Source organism: Dromiciops gliroides, chromosome 4 (genome assembly GCF_019393635.1).
Source record: "Dromiciops gliroides isolate mDroGli1 chromosome 4, mDroGli1.pri, whole genome shotgun sequence".
Taxonomy (NCBI): Eukaryota; Metazoa; Chordata; class Mammalia; order Microbiotheria; family Microbiotheriidae; genus Dromiciops; species Dromiciops gliroides.
In genome coordinates this window covers 104966886-104987838 of record NC_057864.1, presented here as the reverse complement: position 1 = coordinate 104987838, position 20953 = coordinate 104966886, and the positions used below count along the sequence as shown (strand labels likewise).

At 37.5% G+C, this 20953-nt stretch overlaps 1 protein-coding gene across 1 annotated transcript in view; it reads left to right on the top strand.

Annotated features, from left to right (window-relative positions):
- Positions 1 to 20953, top strand: part of PM20D1 (peptidase M20 domain containing 1) — a 49373-nt gene that overhangs the window by 4412 nt on the left and 24008 nt on the right. Inside the window, exons 2-3 of the mRNA XM_043963705.1 lie at positions 12213 to 12299; positions 20718 to 20950. Of these exons, the coding sequence (XP_043819640.1) occupies positions 12213 to 12299; positions 20718 to 20950 (320 nt within the window). The remainder of the gene's footprint in view (positions 1 to 12212; positions 12300 to 20717; positions 20951 to 20953) is intronic.

Genomic DNA, 20953 nt, shown 5'->3' with positions numbered 1-20953 from the left:
CACAGTGGATAGAGCACTGACCCTGGAGTCATGAGGACCTGAGTTCAAAACCAGCCACTTGACATTTACTAACTGTGGACCCTGGGAAAATCAGTTAATCCCAATTGCCTGCAAAACAAAACAAAAACAAAAGGCCTATTCAAATTCCATCTCTGACACTTACCAGTATGACCTTGGACAAGTTACTTAATCTCCCTGACCTCAGTTTCCTCATCTGTAAAATGAGAAAGTGGGTCTAGCTGGTCTCCAAGAGCCAGCTCTGGATCTGTGATCTACTATGTTGCTGTTGATCAGTCATGTCTAATTAGGGGTTTTCTTTTTTTTTTTTAAATAATAAACATTTTTATTTAAAGTTTTGAGTTCCAAATGTTATCCCTCCTCCTCCTTTTCCCTTTCCCCTCCCCATGGTGGTAATCAATCAGATGTGGGTTATACATGTGCAATTATGTATAACATTACCAGATTAGTCATTTTGTATAAGAAAACTTGAATGAAAGAAAGTGAAAAATAACATTCTTCAGTCTGTGTTCAAGTTCTTTCTTTGGAGGTGGATAGTTATGCTTCATCATTAGCCCTTTGGGATTGTCTTGGATCATTGTATTGCTGAGCATAGTTAAGTCATTCACACAGTTCTTCATCAAACAATGTTGCTGTTCTGTGCACAATGTTCTGGTTCTGCTCACTTCACTATACATCATTTCATACATGTCTTTCTAGACCCTTCTGAAATCCTGCTTTTCATTTCTTTTAGCACAATAATATTCCATCACCATCATATACCACAGCTTGTTTAGCCATTCCCCAATTGATGGGCATTCCTTTGACTTCCTATTCTTAGCCACCACAAAAAAGAGCTGCTAGAAATATTTTTGTACAAATAGGTCTTTTTCTCTTTTTATGGATGTCTTTGGAATATAAACCTAGCTGTGGTATTGCTGGATGCACAATTCTATAGTCCTTTGGGCATAGTTCCAAATTGCTCTCCAGAATGGTTGGATCTTTTCACAACTCCACCAACAGTGGATTAGCATCCCAGTTTTCCCACATCCCCTCCAACATCCAATATTTTCCTTTTTTGTTATATTTGCCACTCTGGTAGGTGTGAGGTGATACCTCAGAGTGGTTTTAATTTTCATTTCTCTGATCAATCGTGATCTAGAGCATTTTTTCATATGATTATAGATAGCTGTGATTTCTTTGTATGAAAACTGCCTGTTCATATCCCTTGACTATTTACCAACTGGGGAACGACTTGTATTTTTATAGATTTGACTTAATTCTCCATATATTTGAGAAATCAGGCCTTTATCAGAGATACTTGTTTCAAAAATTCTTTCCCAGTTTTCTGCTTCCCTTATAATCTTAGTTACATTTCTGCAAAGACTTTAAAATTTTATATAATCGAAATTATCTATATTACATGTTGTTTTGCTCTCTATACCTTCTTTGGTCCTAAATTCTTCCTATGTCCATAAATCTGACATAAATGATTCCATGCTCTCTTAATTTGCTTATGGTATCACACTTTATGTGTAAATCACGTACCCAATTTTACCTTATCTTATAGTGTGTGATGTGGGTCTATATCTAGTTTCTGCCATACTGTTTTCCAGTTTTCCCAGCAGTTTTTGTCAAATCATAAGTTTTTGTTCCAAAAGCTTGGATCTTTGGGTTTATCATATGCTAGATTACTATAATCATTTACTATGGTGTAATTCTACCTATTCTATTCCACTGATCCACCTCTCTATTTCTTAGCCAGTACCAGATTGTTTTGATAATTACCACTTTATAATACAATTTGAGATGTGGTACTGCTAGACGACCTTCTTTCATATTTTTTTGTTGATTCCCTCGATATCCTTGAGCTTTTGTTTTTCCAGATGAATTTGTTATTATTTTTTCTAGATCTATAACATATTTTGGATAGTTTGATTGGTATAGCACTAAATAAATTAATTAACTTAGGTAGGATTGTCATTTTATTATATTGGCTAGGCCTACCCATTAGCAATTAATATTTTTCCAATTATTTAGATCTGACTTTATTTGTGTGAAAAGTGTTTTATAGTTCTGGTCATATAGTTCCTGGCTTTATCTTGGAAGGTAGACTCCCAAGTATTTTATATTATCCAAAGTTATTTTAAATGGAACTTCTCTTTCTATCTGTTGCTGCTGGACTTTGTTGGCAATATATAGAAATGCTGATGATTTATGTGGGTTAATTTTGTATTCTGAAACTTTGCTGGAGTTGTTAATAATTTCATGTAGTTTTTTAGTTGATTCTCTAGGATTTTCTAAGCATAATATCATATCATCTGCAAAGAGCGATAGCTTTGTTTCCTCATTACATATTCTGATTCCTTTCATTTCTTTTTCTTCTCTTATTGCTATAACCAACATTTCTAGTACAATATTAAATAATAGAGGTGATATTTATTGAGAAAAGGATACAAAAAAGAGAAAAGGATACAAAATGCAAAACCCACAATTTTTCAAGTATTTTATTATTTTCCAGTTACATATAAGGATACTTTTCAACATTTGTTTTCATAGGATTTTTTTAAATTATGAAAGCATTTTATTTTTTCCAGTTACATGTAGAGATAGTTATCACCATTTGTTTTTATAAGATTTCTATTTTCAAATTTTTTCCCTCTCTCCCCTCCATCTCCCCCTCCCCAAGACAGCAAGTAATCTGATATATGTTATATATGTACAATAACATTAAACATATTTCTGCATTAGTCATGTTATAAGAGAAGAATCAGAACAAAAAGGAAAAACCTCAAAAAAGAAAAACAACACCAAAAACAAAAGAAATAGTATGGTTCAGTCTGCATCCATATTCCACAGTTCCTTTTTTTTCTGGATTTGGAGAGCCTTTTCCATCATGAGTCCTTTGGAACTATCTTGTACCGGTGTATTGCTGAGAAGAATCAAGTCTGTCACAGTTGATCAACACATAATGTTGATGACACTGTGTACAATGTTCTCCTGAAAACCCACAATTTTGATAACTGAAAGTTGGCAATTGTTTTGCAGTACTTTGTTATATTGAGAGTGTTGTCTTTCTTGGGCTTTTAGTTAGCTACAGAATAAATACATTAGACACATTCAGGTTTTAGCTGGGATTTTACATAGCTTGCATTTTAATTCTTTGGTTCTTTGCTGTTTCTATTAACCCATAACATTATTTTAATAAATACCTAAAACCTAAAAAAAAATAATGTAGGTGATAATGGGCATCCTTGCTTCACTATTTGGGGTTTTCTTGACAAAGATGCTGAAATGGTTTGCCATTTTCTTCTCCAACTCATTTTACAGATGAGGAAACTGAGGCAAACAGGGTTAAGTGACTTTCCCAGGATCACACAGCTAGTAAGTGTAAGTGTCTGAGGCCAGATATGAAATCAGGAAGATGAGTCTTCTTAACTCCAGGCCTGGCACTCTATCCATCTATCTATCATATCTACTTATGTAGTGACCTATATAGTATCTGTATGTATGGTTTTATATGTGTATATACATATATGAGTACATACATACATGCATGCATGCATGCATATACGGGGGTGGGGCGGAGCGAGAGAGTACAGTATACACATTGTTAATATTGATGAAAGACATTTGTCTGGCATGGACAACTGCCACATTTTGGTTTACGAGCAGTCTGGTGGGTCCTGGACTGTCTAATTTGGATGCTAAATTAATAATGGAGTAGGAAAAATAAGGTTAGCTCTTCTTTCTTGGGAGTGGGGGTGGGGTGGAATGTGGGAGTGGGAAGGAGAGAATATGAGAAAAGCACAGGTAGGAAGATCACTCTCATGATAGCTGAATATGTGCTAGAACTGATTTTTGTTAAAATATGCATTGAATGATTTTACATGTATAACCTATATCAGATTGCTTGCTGTTTTAGGGAGGAGCAAAGGGAGGGAGAGAAATTTGGAATTCAAAATCTTATAAAAACGAATGTTGAAGACTACCTTTACATGTAATTGGAAAAAATAAAATACTATTAAGTAAATATGTATATATAATCAATACAATTAAAATGAAATATTATTTGAATGAAGTGGCTGTTGAGGTCCTTTCCAACTTGGAGGTTCAAGATTTTTAAGAGGGACCATTTAATTAAGTACTTGCTCCTGGGCAAAAAGTACCTCCCTGGAAGGTTGAATGCCCTGCACATGGGTAGGCAGGGTCCTTCTGTCAAACAGTCCATCTGCCAGATACACCTCCTAATTCTGTGCAAGCAGACTGTAAGAAATTGGCAGATAGTCTGGGTTGGGGTTGAGAGATGAACTGATAACTAGGGGCGGGTCAGGATCTAAAAATCATGGGCCTGACTTTTGTAGTCTATCCTGACAAAGTTTAATAAAATGAAGTAGCAGGGGCAGCTAGGTGGCACAGTAGATAAAGCACTGGCTGTGAGAATATTATTACCAGGGACCCCCTGCTGACCACATACATTTAGTTTTTCCTGTCACACAGCCCTGGATTCAGGAGGACCTGAGTTCAAATCTGGCCTCAGACACTTGACACTTACTAGCTGTGTGACCCTGGACAAGTTACTTAACCCTCATTGCCCTACAAACAAACAAACAAAAAACGAAGTAGCTTCATAATCAAAGGACGATAATCCAGCCTTCCAGTTTATAAATGACACAGAGAAAGGAGATTAGATAAGGGAAGAGGGCCATACCTGATTGACTTGGACTTTGGATTTTTCTATTGTCCTCAATCTCAAAAACGAACTAACAGGGCAGCTAGTGGCGCAGTGGATAGAGCACCGGCCCTGGAGTCAGGAGTACCTAAGTTCAAATCAGGCCTCAAACACTTAACACTTACTAGCTGTGTGACCCTGGGCAAGTCACTTAACCCCAATTGCCTCACCAAAAAACAAAAACAAAAAAACAAACTAACACAAGATGAGGCAGCTGGGTATTAAAGCAGGTATTTAGGTTTCCTAGGCAAGGTCTGAAAATTGAAGTGGTGGGGACTTGGAAAATTGTACCAGTAACTTGGAATCTACATTAGCATTGAAACACAATGTTCAAGAATGAACAAACAACAACAAAGCAAACACCTATGTGACAGTTGAATTTTATGGAATAAGCAAATGATCATTTGTAAAAAATCATATTACGAAGTATACTAATTTTCATACCCTTTGACTCAGCAAGACCACTACGAGGTCTGTACCCAAAGGAGATAACACAAAAAATGAAAAGGACCCATATGTACAGAAATATTTATAGCAGCTCTTTTGTGGTGTCAAAGAATTGGAAACTGAGGGATGCCCATCAGCTGGAGAATGGTGAACAAGTTGTAACAAACGAATGTGATGTTTTGCATAACTGTATATGAATAATGGGTATCATATTTCTTGCCTTCTTAATTGGTGGGGGAAGGGTTGAGGGAAAGGGAAAATGTGGAAATAAAAATGTAATTTAAAAAAAAAATTTTTTTGTTACATTTTAAGTTCCAAACTATTTCCCTCCCTATTTCCCCACCCCTCACTCCTTCACTAGAGAAGGCCACCATTTGACATAGCTATAGATACAGATACACATATATATGTATGCATATATCTATGTATATAAACATATACATATACATGTGTTTATAAAACTATACTATGCATACCTCTACTTCTCAGTTCTTTTCCATCCTCCTTCACAGGTCCTTTGCAGTTGATGTGAGTATTTATGATACTCAGAATAGCTTAGTCATTCAAAATTGTTCTTTGAACAATATTACTGTTACTATATATAACATTCTCTTGTTTGTGCTCATCTCACTCTTCATTATTTCATGCAAGTCTTTCCATGTTTTTCTAAAATCACCCAGCTCATAATTTCTTTTTTTTTTTGTTGCTTGTTTGGGTGGGGGTTTTTTGTTGTTGTTTTTTTTGTGGGGCAATGAGGGTTAAGTGACTTGCCCAGGGTCACATAGCTAGTATGTGTCAAGTGTCTGAGGGTGGATTTGAACTCAGGTCCTCCTGAATCCAGGGTTGGTGCTTTATCCACTGCACCACCTAGCTGCCCCAGCTCATAATTCCTTACATGGCAGTAGTATTCCATCATAATCATATACCACAACTTGTTTAACATTCCCCAATTGATTATGAAATTTGTATGTATGCAGTTCTCAAAAATAGATAACCAATAAGATGGAGTCATTGTCATGGTATAAGCTTCTACTCCAACATCTCAAAAAAAAAGTATTATCCTCCTGATGTAGTTCTGGCTGAATCCCCCCCCCATACACCCCCACACCTATTAAATTACATGGTAGTCCAATGTTCTTTTCATTACCCTAATTAATCTTTTAGTGTTAGCGCCATGTAAAAGGAATCTCTTCATGTCATAAATTGATGTGATGTCAAATTGGTTTTTCAGGATACCTAGAAAGCCCAACTTGATTGAATTTAATTAATTTCTCCTCCTTCTCTGAGGAGTAGAGGTTGGAGGGGGCTGAAAGTTAACCGAGTTTGACTTGCACAACACCAAATTAAGCTTCGATCTGCTCCCTTCTGTAGGGCTCAGTAGCAGATTAAAGGATACTGCTGACATAAACACATCTGGGGCAGCTTTATGCCCAGCTCCTGGTCTGAGCAGAGAGACATGCATGCCAACTAGCCACTATGATTGGATATGAAACTTGAATGAATTTATTAAGCAATTGCCTAGAGAGGTAGAACAGGATGTCCACTGCAAATCAGGCATGGTTTCTTCTAAATGATGTGCATACAGCACGATGCAATGGAAAGAACACAATTTGGAATGAGAAGTCCTGGGTTTATGTCCCATCTCTGTCATTTGATACTTCCTGTGTGACCTTGGGCAAGCTATTTAACTTCTCAGTGCCTCAGTTACCTCGTCTATAAAATGGGTTTGGGCTAGACCACCTCTGAAGTCCTTTCCAGCTTATAATTTATGATGCTTTGATTCTGAGCAGGAGGAAGTAAAGCACTAGATCACAATCGAGTGCAAGCCTTCTGGATCTTTTTTATGCTCCTGGTATGCCATATGATGGGAGGCAGGTCACAAGGGCCTCAGGTATCTCGTTTCTGAAGTGGATAGGAGATTTGATCAGAATGTAATGCCAGAAAGTCAGGATCGGATAGCAACATGTTTAACTATAAATATTCATTACCTATGAAGTGCCAACTTGGCTAAATTAGTAAGAAAACCTGGCCATTGACCAGCATAAGACTAAACTGTGCTCCTGGGCAGCCCCTGAAAGACAACGCATTTGCAAGAAAGTCAGTTTGAGTCAATTCAGATGAGCATACATTGGGAACAGTTTTGTGGAGTATGACCACTGTGCCTATTCTGGAGGGCAACAGCGGGGGAAAGAAGTGATTTATCTCTCCTCCCCAACTCATGGGCTATGTGGTGGTTAGCAGTAAAAATAGTCACCAACAGGAAATACCCCATCCAGAAGTTCAAGAGTTTATTGGTTCAAGAGGGTCCAAGGCACCTCCTCTCAGACACAAATCCAAAGTGACAGTGACTCAGGGAGGAAGCAGCTCCAAGAAGCATGACCCCTGACAGCAGAGAAAATAGTTGACATGGGAGGTCAAAGGAGAATATCTCTAGCAGATGAGAACAGACTTGTGCAAAGGAACATAGCTGAGTGACCTGCCCGACAAAGACTCAGTACCCAGGAAGAAGAATATGAGAATTCCCATAAGGGGGGGGGGCAGGGCAATCGGGGTTAAGTGACTTGCCCAGGGTCACACAGCTAAAGTGTCAAATGTCCGAGGTGGGATTTGAACTCAGGTCCTCCTGACTCCAGGGCCCCTTCTTTATCCACTGAGCCACTTAGCTGCCCCAACCATATATATTCTTACATGTGTACTGTGATGTTTAAAATCTAAATTGTGGTTGCCTTAAATCAGAAGCTCCAGCACCAGTCTAGACTAGAGTTCCAGCCTGGTTCTTGAAGTCCTCCTCCATGAGCCTGCTTTAATCAGGAACTCTCCAGCAACTGACTGTGGAAGCTTCTTATAGTTCTGGAACAGAGGCAGTCCTTACACACTGCTTCAAGCTGATTGGTTGGCATCATCCAAATCCATTGGTTCTGAAGGTGTTCTCAAGGTGTGATTACAATCCAGTTAACTTGAAGTAGGCTAATCAGCAGCTAATCACTCTCACTTGATTCAATCAGTCTAGATTAATCTCCAGGTGGGTCTTTGAGTATCTGCTAAATCTCATTATTTCATCACAGTACTTCACTACCATTGTTATCAGAGTTTGTGTCTGCTCTTCCTATGGATGTTTTATTCATACACACATATACACATATATGGATGTTTTATATAGATAATATATATATTTATTTGAGGAAGACTACATTTTCTATAACTATATATATAACATATATTTGAGGAAGACTGCATTTCATATATATATGAATACATATATATATTTGAGGAAGACAGAATTTCATATAGTTATATATATAACATATTTGAGGAAGACTGCATTTCATATATATATGAATACATATATAGTTGAGGAAGACTGCATTTCATATACATATGAATACATATATATATATTTGAGGAAGACTACATTTCATAGAGAGGAACATTGTATAGCTACTGTTCTTAGTAAACCATCTTTGTAAATGCCTTTGTTTTGAGGTAATTGTAATCTACTAGCAGATTATTAAAAGGAAGCTCACAGGTGGAGGCTCATGAACCCCATCTTTAATAGGAGCCTATATGCATAGGAGATACTCCTTGGAAGTAGTAGTCACACACACATCCCTCCCTGGAGCCCAAACTTTAAAAGCAAAGGAAAGATCCAAATAGAGTTGTTGTTTTTTTTTTGGCGGGGCAATGGGGGTTAAGTGACTTGCCCAGGGTCACACAGCTAGTAAGTGTTAAGTGTCTGAGACCGGATTTGAACTCAGGTACTCCTGAATCCAGGGCCGGTGGTTTATCCACTGCGCCACCTAGCCGCCCCCTCAAATAGAGTTTTATAAGAAAATATTAAGAAAAAGCTCATTTTCAGCTAGTAAGATCAGGGAACATATGATACAGGAGATGGCATTTAAGCTGGACCTTGATGGAAGGGGAAGCAGGAAAGGAACAAGAATTTATTAAGTGCTTACTGTGTGTCAGGCACTGTAATAAGCACTTTACAAATAACTCATTTGATCTGAAGAAAAAGAAGGATTTCAACAGTTAGAGGGAGGCAGAGAAGGAATGGGTTCTAGGTATGGAAAGCAGCCTTCAGGAATGCACGGGGTGGGGGGAAGGGGCGGAACAGCTAGGTAGTGCAGTGGATATATAAATATATATATATATATATACACACACATAATAACATTAATCCTATTTCTGCATTAGTCATGTTATAAGAGAAAAAAATCAGAACAATGATGGAAAACCTCAAAATAGAAAAAAAAAAACCAACAGCATCAAAAACAAAAGAAATAGTATGGTTCATTTAGCATCTATACTCCGCAGTTCTTTTTTTTTTCCCTGGATTTGGAGATCCTCTTCCATCACGAGTTCCCTGGAACTCTTCTGTGCCATTGCATTGGTGAGAAGAATATAGTCCATCACAGTAGATCAACACTCAATGTTTATGTTACTGTGTACAATGTTCTTCTAGTTCTGCTCATCTCATTCATCATCAGCCCACGCAAGACCCTCCAGGTTTCTCTGAACTCCTCCTGCTCATCGTTTCTTATAGCACAATAGTATTCCATTGTATTCATATACCACAACTTGTCCAGCCATTCCCCAATTGATGGGCACCCCCTCAACTTCCAATTCTTTGCCACCACGTAAAGAGCAGCTATAAATATTTTTGTACACATGGGTCCCTTTCCCCCTTCCACGATCTCTTTGGGAAAAAGACCCAAAAGTGGTATTGCTGGGTCAAAGGGTATGCACAGCTTTATCACCCTTTGGGCATAATTCCAAATTGCTCTCCAGAATGGTTGGATCAGTTCACAGCTCCACCAACAATGGATTAGTGTTCCAATTTTCCCACAGCTGGAGAAAGCAGTTTTGATTGAACAAGGAGACCAAAAGTCAGACTGTAGAGAGTTAAAAAGAGAGTGAGAGAAAATGAAGTGGAGGTACCTGATGCAGACAGCTTTCTCAAGGAGTTTAGCCAGAAGAGAGAAGTTATATGGGATGATAGCTGGTGGAAATAAACAGATCAAGGGAGAGTTTTCTTTTTGAGAAAGGGAGAGGCAAAGGCATGTTTGTAGGCAGTAAGGAAGTAACCAGTAGACAAGGAGAAATCAAATATAAGTGAAAGGGTGGAGATGATGAAGGGGATGATCATGCACACCTGTGCATGTAGAGAATTTGTCTTGGTAAGGAGAGAGTAATGAAGAAGGAAATAGTGGCACAAGGCATCTGAGTGATATGAAATGAGGAACAGGGATGAAGAGTGAGTTTTCTTCCAATGGCCTAATTTTTTTTTTATAGAATCCTTGAGTAGGTTAGTCTAGGAAGGAATGGGATCCTGATTCTTGTTATTCAACTCTTCTGGAATGTTAACACAAAAATTTTTTTTATCTTCCTTCTCTTTCTCCTCCTCTTCCCCTTCCTCTTCTTCCTCCTCCTCCTCCTTTACCTCAAATTTCTTTACCTCAAATTATCTTGGGGTAAACACATGTTAGAGAGTATTGCAGGAAAGAGAGAACTACATCAGTTTAAACAGCTCTCTCTCGCTCTCTCTCTCGCTCTCTCTCTCGCTCTCGCTCTCACTCCAAGCTAGAAATACTTGGATATTAGATTAATGTCAAACTAAACAAAATTGTTTCTGGTCAACCTGTGCTTAAAGCAAAGAGTAGAGCATTAATGCTTGTTTTTTTTCTTCAACAACAGGTTGGGCTATATGTCCTTGGGAGTTCCTTCTAATTCTGTGGTTGAGTGAACTAGTGGGGATTTAGATCTATACTGATATCAAAGCCTGTGCCCAAGGTTCATTAGCTCCCCAGTCTTCTATTTCATAGGATCACAGTCAGAGATCTGAAGCCAGAAGGGACCTTAAGATCCTTAGTCCATAATGATGAAGCTTACCATCCACCCACAGAGAAAGAAGTGATATTGATTGAACACAGACTAAAGCATGTTATTTTTACTTACTTTCTTTTTCTTTTATTTGAGTCTTCTTCTTCTTCTTCTTCTTCTTCTTCTTCTTCTTCTTCTTCTTCTTCTTCTTCTTCTTTTTTGGTGAGGCAGTTGGGGATAAGTGACTTCCCCAGGGTCACACAGTTAGTGTCAAGGGTCTGAGGCTGAATTTGAACTCAGGTCCTCCTGACTCCAGAGCCAGTGCTTTATCCACTGAGCCACCTAGCTGCCCCTATTTGAGTCTTCTTATACAAAATGACTAATAAGGAAATGTTTTACATAATTGAACGTATATACCCTTATAACCATATATAATCTTATTGCTTACTGCTTCATGAAAGGGAGAGGGGAAGGAAGGATGGATAGAATATAGAACTCAAAATTCTAAATAAAACCTTTGTTAAAAAAAGATCATTAGTCCAACCTCCTCATTTAATAGAGGAGAAGAGTGAGGCCCAGTGACTTGAAGTGATTTGCCCAAGGTTTCACAGGATTTGACCCCAGGTCCTCAGACTCCAAATCTAGTCACCTTTGCACTATATCACACTGTACTCCACTCTTAACATCTAATACAGAGGGGCAGCTAGGTGGTGCAGTGGACAGAGCACCGGCCCTGGATTCAGGAGTACCTGAGTTCAAATCCGGCCTCAGACACTTGACACTTACTAGCTGTGTGACCCTGGGCAAGTCACTTAACCCCAATTGCCTCACCAAAAAACCAAAACAAAACAAAACATCTAATACAGAACTCTTTGTATCCCTTGGAGGTTGGAGACAAGAGTGGAATGGGTGATTATAAACCTGGAAATATGTTCACCTATCCTCTACTAGGTGTTTATACCAAAGAAACTGCATGATCTAATGGAAAGTGTGTTCAATTTAAAGTCAGAAGATGCTGGGTTGGAATCTAGCTCCAACACTAGAGAGCTCTTAAATAAGTCACTTCTAATCTCCAGGTCCCAGTGTCCTCATCTTTTAAATGGAGGAATTGAACCCCTCAAAAATCAATGTTTTTCAGCCTGAAAATAAACCTTTCGGCTTGAAACCCTCTTAGTGGACTTTAACCTTTGGCTTTCATTCTTCCAACTCCCAACAGAAGCGATCCAGATTCCCACAGTGGCCTTCACCTCTGAGAACATCAACACCACAGCCCTGGCTGAGTTTGGGGAACACCTTCGGAAAGGTAACAGCCTGGACAGCTCAAGATGTGGGGATGAGGGGAACAGGGCAACTGCTCTTGAGATTGTCCCTTTTCAGAGCTGATTGTCCAAGGAACCTGGTCCAGGGATCATGACCTCTGGTTCTTGACTAGGCCAGAAGAGTTCATTTTCTTTGGATAATTTTTTACCTTTTACCTCCATCTGGAGGCTGATATGGTGAAAGTTATTCCCATTGATGGGGGGGGGGCAGCAAGTGAGAAAAATCTGAAGTTGGTCCTTTTGGCCTTAGAAGGATTATCACATATTTAGAGTGTTTTCCCATTCTTTGTGCCAAATCTATTTGTCAGGTAGCCAGCTAGAACAACCTAAAGGCATAACCCAAAGGCATTTCTTCTGCCTGTGCAAGTTTCTAGAATAGTGAGTTCATTGTGTTCCCTTTTCCTTGGATGCGACTTTATGCTAAGGGTAGATAATCTCTTCTTCCTAAGATTTACAAGATCAATTGATGGACCTAGTCCTCCCCATTTCTACCAGTGGTAAATAGTTCCCTGCTTCTACTTTAGGAGCAAATGTTGCGGTGGAGGAGAGAATGAGGGGAAAAATAGAAGTCCTGTTTTCTTCCTCTTTGAGAGATCAAGACTAGGAGACCAAATGCAGGAATTTCTTTTGTTTGACTATGCATATCTATGGAGGGTTTTTGTTTTTCTTTTTTCCCTTCTTTTTTTGTTTAATAGAGAGAAGAGAGAAAGAAAATAAAAAATAAAAAATAAAATAAGAGTAGGGAATAAAAAAGAAGCAAATAAGAGAAAAAGACTCAGCATCCAGTGGATCCCATGTCTCCTTTGTGGAAGATGATGAACAAGAGTTGCACAGAATGGGTAGGGATTGATGGGTTGTAATAGGTACTAATGGAGGGAGTATTCATGACATTGAAGTCATGAAGCCATTGGAAGTTTCTATATAACCTAGGTTACAAAGAGCACCCTTTAAGATTTCTACACCCTAGAGAACTGCCTTAGGACTCAGAAAAAGATTCTGAAACAGTTCTCTGAACTCTCTGCATTTCTATATATTTCTGTATATTAAAACTGCTTCCCAGGGGCAGCTAGGTGGCGCAGTGGACAGAGCACTGGCCCTGGATTCAGGAGGACCTGAGTTCAAATCAGGCCTCAGACACTTGACACTTACTAGCTGTGTGACCCTGGGCAAGTCACTTAACCCCCATAGCACTGCCAAAAAAAACAAAAACAAACCCAAACTGCTTCCTAAGGTTCTGGATACTGTAGTTTGTACTCTTATTTATTTGCAACCTATAAGTCAGCCAACAAGGATTTATTAAGCTCCTACTATGTGCCAGGCACTATGCCTATAGCACTCAACCAATTGCCTGTGAGACATGAAGTAATGTGGTATGGTAGAAAGAATATGGAATCTAGTGTCAGAGGGCCTAAGTTTGAATCCTAAACTACTCCTTGGTGAACCAAAGTTTCCTCATCTGTAAATAGAGGGTATTAGACAAGGCAATGTTCAAGGTCTTTTCCAAATCGTCATTTTTTTGAAGAGTTGTTCCCTTCAAGTGTAGAGACTTAATAGAAGCATTCTGACAGTCACTCTTTATCAGAAACATTGCTACATAATTAAAAAGAAGATGTGGAGTTACAGGGTGTCCTGGCAGGTTAGAAAATGGACTGGATATGATATATGTAACCCCTCAGAATATATCATCACCAGGGGTCTTGGAGTCCAATTGGATAGAGTCTGGGTGTGGATCTAGTGTGTTTGATCTCAAAAGAAGAATAGAAAATAGGGGAGAAGGAGGAAAGGAAAGAAAAAATGAGAAAAATTAGCTCACATAAACAGAACTTGAAAGGGAGATTTATTTAATGGAAGCAGCAATGGTGGGAGAGGGAGTGAGCGGCGTTTGAATCTCACTCTCATCTGAACTGGTTCAAAGAGGGAGAATATACATACATAGAATTCAGGACAGAAATTCATCTTATAGGCACAAAATAGGAGAAGGGTATGTTTAATAAAATAGGATAGACAGAAATATACAGTTAGCAAACTCATCCACAAAATGGAAGATGATATCAGAGTGGATTAGAAACTAGAATCCAATGAAATATTGTTTACAAGAAACACACTTGAAACAGAAAGATACACATAGAGTTAAAATAATGAGCTGGATCAGAATCTATTATGCTTCAGCTGAAGTGAAGGGTGAAAATCATGATCTCAGACAAAGCAAAAACAAAAATAGACCTAATTAGAGGAGATAAACAGGCCAATAATATTTTATTAAAAGGTACCATAGATAATGAATGAATATCAGTGCTGAACACATATGTACCAAATAACATAATATTTAAATTCTTAAAGGAAAAGTTAAATGAGTTACAGGAGGAAATAGTAAAATGATAATAGTGGAGGACCCTCGATTTACCCTTCTCAGACCTAGATAAATCTAACCATAAAATAAACAAGAAAGAAGTTAAGGAGAGGAAGGGAATTTTAGAAAAGCTAGATATGCTAGACCTCTGGAAAATACTGAATGGGAATGGAAAGGAGTATACCTATTCATCAGCTATCCTTGTCACCTTCAAAAAAATGACCATATGCATAAAAATCTCACAAACAGGGGCATCTAGCTGGCCCAGTGGATAAAGCACCAGTCCTGAATTCAGGAGGACCTGAATTCAAATCTGGTCTCAGACACTTGACACTTCCTAGCTGTGTGATGCTGGGCAAGTCACTTAACCCTCATTGCCCCTCCACAAAAAAAAAAAAAGGAAAAGAAAAAGAAAAAGAAATCTTACAAACAAATGCAGAAAGGTCAAAATATTAAATGTCTTTTCTGACCATAATGCAATAAAAATCACATTCAGTAAAGAGCCTTTGCAGCACAGATTTAAAACTAATTGGACGGGGGGCAGCTAGGTAGTGCAGTGGATAGAGCACCAGTCCTGGAGTCAGGAGGACCTGATTTCAAATCTGGCTTCAGACACTTGACAGTTACTAGCTGTGTGACCCTGGGCAAGTCACTTAACCCCAATTGCCTCACCAAAAAAACAAACAAAACTAATTGGACGCCAAAAAAAAAAAAAACCCAAAAACTAATTGGAAATGAAATAACTTCATTCTAAAGAATGGATGGGTCAAAGAATAAATCACAGAAATAACCAATAATATCATCAAAGATAATGACAACAATAAGACAACATAACAAAATTTTGGGGATACAGCCAAAGCTGTACTTAGTGGGAAATGTGTGTGTGTATGTGAGTGAGTGAGTGAGTGAGAGAGATCAATAAATTTGAGCATGCAACTAATGAATTAAAACACCAAAATAGAAATTCTGACAATCAAAGGAGAGATTAACAAAATTGAAAGTAAAAAAATAAAAACATCAAACTAATAAAACATTCTGGGTGGCTTTTTTTAAGAAAAAAATAATAACATGGGTAAACCATTGGCTAATTTGATTTTTTAAAAGGAAGAAGAAAACCAAATTGCTAATATAAAAAATTAAAAACAGTGAATTTACAATCAACAAATATGAAATAAAAGTCATTATTAGGGCTATTTTGCCCAACTATATACCAATGAAACTGACAATATTAATTAAATAGATGAATTTTACAAAAAACAGGACTAACTGGATTTACAATTGAATTCTATCATAGTTAAAGCATAATTAATTCCAATGCTGCACAAACTATTTGAAAAGATAGGTAAAAAGGGAATCCTACTAAATTCTTCTTATGACACAAATATGCTCTTTTTTTTTTGTTTTTGTTTGTTTTTGTTTTTGTTTTTGCAGGGCAATGGGGGTTAAGTGACTTGCCCAGGGTCACACAGCTAGTAAGTGTCAAGTGTCTGAGGCTGGATTTGAACTCAGGTACTCCTGAATCCAGGGCCGGTGCTTTATCCACTGCACCACCTAGCTGCCCACAAATATGCTCTTGATACCTTAACCAGGAAAAGTCAAAACAAAAGAAAGAAAACTATAGATCAATTTCCTTAATGAATAATGATGCAAAAAATTAAATAAAATACTAGCAAGGAGATTAGAGTAATAAATCACAAAGATCCTATACCATGATCAGACTGAATTTAACATCAGGAATGCAGGACTGGTTTAGTATTAGGAAACCTATAAACATAATTGACTACATTAGCAACCAAAAAATCATATGATTATTTCAGTGATTGCAGACAAAATTTTGACAAAATACAACACCATTCTTGTAAAAAGAAAAAATCAGAAAGCACAGGAATAAATAGAGCTTCCTTTAGCTACCTTAGGTAGGTAGTATCTATCTAGAACCAAGAATAAGCATTATCTGTAATGGGGATAAGCTAGAAGCCTTTCTAATAAGATGGGGAGTGGAGCAAAATGTCTATTATCACCATTATTATTCAATATTATAGTAGAAATTCTAGCTATAGCAATAAGAGAAGAAAAGACATTCAAAGAATAACCATAGGCATTTTTCTTTTTTCTTTTTAAAAAAATAATAAACATTTTTATTTAAAATTTTGAGTTCCAAATTTTATCTCTCTTTTTCCCACCCTCCCCTTCCCCTTTCCCAGGGTGGTAATCAATCAGATGTGGGTTATACATGTGCAATTATGTAAAACATTACCATATTAGTCATTTTGTATAAGAAAACTTGAATGAAAGAAAGTGAAAAATAACATTCTTCAGTCTGTGTTCAAGTTCTTTCTTTGGAGGTGGATAGTTATGCTTCATCATTAGCCCTTTGGGATTGTCTTGGATCATTGTATTGCTGAGCATAGTTAAGTCATTCACACAGTTCTTCATCAAACAATGTTGCTTTTCTGTGCACAGTGTTCTGGTTCTGCTCACTTCACTATACATCATTTCATACATGTCTTTCTAGACCTTTCTGAAATCCTGCTTTTCATTTCTTTTAGCACAGTAATATTCCACCACCATCATATACCACAGCTTGTTTAGCCATTCCCCAATTGATGGGCATTCCTTTGACTTCCTATTCTTAGCCACCACAAAAAAGAGCTGCTAGAAATATTTTTGTACAAATAGGTCTTTTTCTCTTTTTATGGATGTCTTTGGGATATAAACCTAGCTGTGGTATTGCTGGATCAAAGGGTATGCACAGTTCTATAGTCCTTTGGGCATAGTTCCAAATTGCTCTCCAGAATGGTTTCACAGCTCCACCAACAGTGGATTAGCATCCCAGTTTTCCCACATCCCCTCCAACATCCAATATTTTCCTTTTTTGTTATATTTGCCACTCTGGTAGGTGTGAGGTGATACCTCAGAGTGGTTTTAATTTTCATTTCTCTGATCAATCGTGATCTAGAGCATTTTTTCATATGATTATAGATAGCTGTGATTTCTTTGTATGAAAACTGCCTGTTCATATCCCTTGACTATTTACCAACTGGGGAACAACTTGTATTTTTATAGATTTGACTTAATTCTCCATATATTTGAGAAATCAGGCCTTTATCAAAGATATTTGTTTCAAAAATTCTTTCCCAGTTTTCTGCTTCCCTTATAATCTTGATTACACTAGTTTTGTTTGTGCAAAAACTCTGTAATTTTATATAACCAAAATTATCCATTTTACATTTTGTATTGCTCGCTATACCTTCTTTGGTCCTAAATTCTTCCTCTGTCCATAAATCTGACAGATAAACCATTTTATGCTCTCTTAATTTGCTTATGGTATCACCCTTTATGTGTAAATCAAAGCATAGACATTGAAGAAATGAAATTATTACTCCTTACAGATGGTATGATGGCTAGTAAACCATCATAGAGAATCCTAGAGTCAAACAAAAAAACTAATCAAAACCATTTACAACTTCAGCAAAGTTTCATAAGTCACCATAAAACATCAGCATTTCCACATATTACCAACAAAACCCAGCAGTAAAAAATAGAAAAAGAAGTTCAATTTAAAATAATTATACACATAGGGCAGCTAGGTGGCGCAGTGGCTAGAGCACCGGCCCTGGAGTCAGAAGTACCTGAGTTCAAATCCGGCCTCAGACACTTAACACTTACTAGCTGTGTGACCCTGGGCAAATCACTTAACCCCAATTGCCTCAATAAAAAAATAAAAATAAATTTTAAATTTTAAATTACACACAGTATAAATACTTAAGGGGATTTACCTGCCACATAAGAGACAGGTGGCTCACTGCATAGAGCACTGGTCCTGGAGTCCGACCTCAGACACTCACTAGCTGTGTGACCCTTGACAAGTTACATAATCTCTTTTTCCCTTAATCCACTGGAGAAAGAAATGGAAAACCACTCCAGTATCTTTGCTAAGAAAATCCCATGGATAGTATGGTCCCTGAGGTCACGAAAAGTCAGACCCAACTAAATGACTGAACAACAACCTGTCACATACAGGAACTCTATGAACACGATTACAAAACACTCAACACAAAGACATCTAAATAATCAGAGAAATAGCATTGCACATGGGTAGGCCAAGCCAATAATAATAAAAGTTTCAATACTACCTGAATCAATTTACTTATTCAGTACCATTCCAATCAAATTACCAAATAATTACTTCATAGAGCTAGAAAAAGAATTGTAACAAAATTCATCTGGAGAAACATCATGGGGGAAAACAAAGGAATTGATTTTTTAAAAAAGAAGGAAGGGAGACTGGCAGTACCAGATCTTGAACTATACTACAAAGCTGTAATCATCAGGACAATTTGGTATTGTATATGAAATAGAGAGATTGATCAGTGGAGTAGATTAGATACACAAAATATAGAAGCAAATAAGCACAGTAATCTAGTGTTTGGAAAAAAACAAAGATCCCAACTATTGGAGCAAGAACTCACTATTTGACCAAAATTATTTGGAAATTTTTTTTGTAGTCTAGCAGAAACTAGGCATAAACCAAAATCTCACACTATTTACCAAGGTGAGCTCAAAATGGGTACATGATTTAGACATAAGGGTGATACCATAAGCAAATTAGTGGAGCATTGGAGAAATTGCCTATCAGATCTATCAGTAAGGGAAGAGTCCATGATCAAACAAGAGTTATATAGGTTCACAGGAGATCAAAATAGTTAATTTTGATTACATAAAATAACAAGGGCTTATACAAACAAAAGCAATGCAGCTGAAATGAGAAGAAAAACAGGAAACTGGGAGGATCTTTGCAGCAAGTTTCTCTGATAAAGGTCTAATTTCTAAAATGTATAGGGAATTGAGCTAAATTCACAAGAATAAAAGCTATTCTCCAATTCACAAATGGTCAAAGGACATAAATAGGTAATTTTCAGAGGAAGAAATCAAAACTATCGACAGCTATATGAAAAATACTCTAAATCATTAATAATTAGAGAAATGCACCTTTAAAACAAATCTGAGATACTACCTCACATCCATCAGATTGGCTAAGATGACAAAAGAAAAAGACAAATGCTGGAAGGGATATGGGAAAATAGGTCCTTCATTGTTAGTAGAAGTGTAAACTTGTCCAACCATTCTGGAAAGCAATTTGGAAATATGCCCAAAAAGCTATTAAACTGCATGCCCTTTGACTCTGCAATACCACTGATAAGTCCATATCCCATAAAGATCAAAGAAAGAGAGAAAGGACCTATGCATATAAAAATATTTATAGCATCTCTTTCGGTGGTAGCAAAGAATTGGAAACAGGATTCCAATCAATTGGGGAATGACTGAATAAGTTATGGTAAATGATTGTGATGGAATACTATTGTGCTATAAAATATAAGGAAGGGAATAGTTTCAGAGAAACCAGGAAAGACTTATATAAACTGATACAAAGTGAAGTGATAAGAACCAGGTGAACAATTTATACAATAATAACAATATTGTAAAGATAATCAACTTTGTAAAACTTAGTAACTCTGATCAACGCAATGACTAACCCTAATTCCAAAGGAGTCATAATGAAACATGCTCTCTACCTTCAGATAGAGAACTAGAAAGTACGGATTGAAGTATATTCTCTTCTATTTCTTGCTTTTTTGGAAACATGGCTAATATGGGGGGAAATTTTGTATTTATGTACATATTTTAATAGGTTTTATCTTTCTTGCCTACTTAGTAGGTGGGGGAGGTGGGAAGCAAACAGAGAGAATTTGGAACTGAAAATAAAATTGAATTAAAAAAAAAAGAGAAAGTGGACTTGATTAGTTTAGGAAGCCTTCTTGGAGGCAATTGCCCTAAATTATAGTTTAAAAGGAGGGTACAGTATGGAGTATGGTGGCCAAAAAGCAAGAAGCTATATTTTCTCTCTCTCTCTCTCTCTCTCTCTCTCTCTCTCTCTCTCTCTCTCTCTCTCTCTCTCTCTCTCTCTCCCCCTCTCTCTCTCTCTCTTTCTGTTTGTCATTCTCTCTCCCCTGCATCCCCTCCATCTCTCCCTCTCTCTCCTTTCCCCCAGTCTTCCCTTCTATGTTCTCCACTAGCTTCATCCATCATGAGGTTGTGGAAGAATACAGCCACCTGTTCACCATTCGTGGGTCAGATCCCAAGTTGGAACCCTACATGCTACTTGCTCACATTGATGTTGTACCTGCTTCTGAAGATGGCTGGGAGGTGCCACCTTTCTCCGGGCTGGAGCGTGATGGCTTCATCTATGGCCGGGGCACACTGGACAACAAAAACTCTGTTATGGTT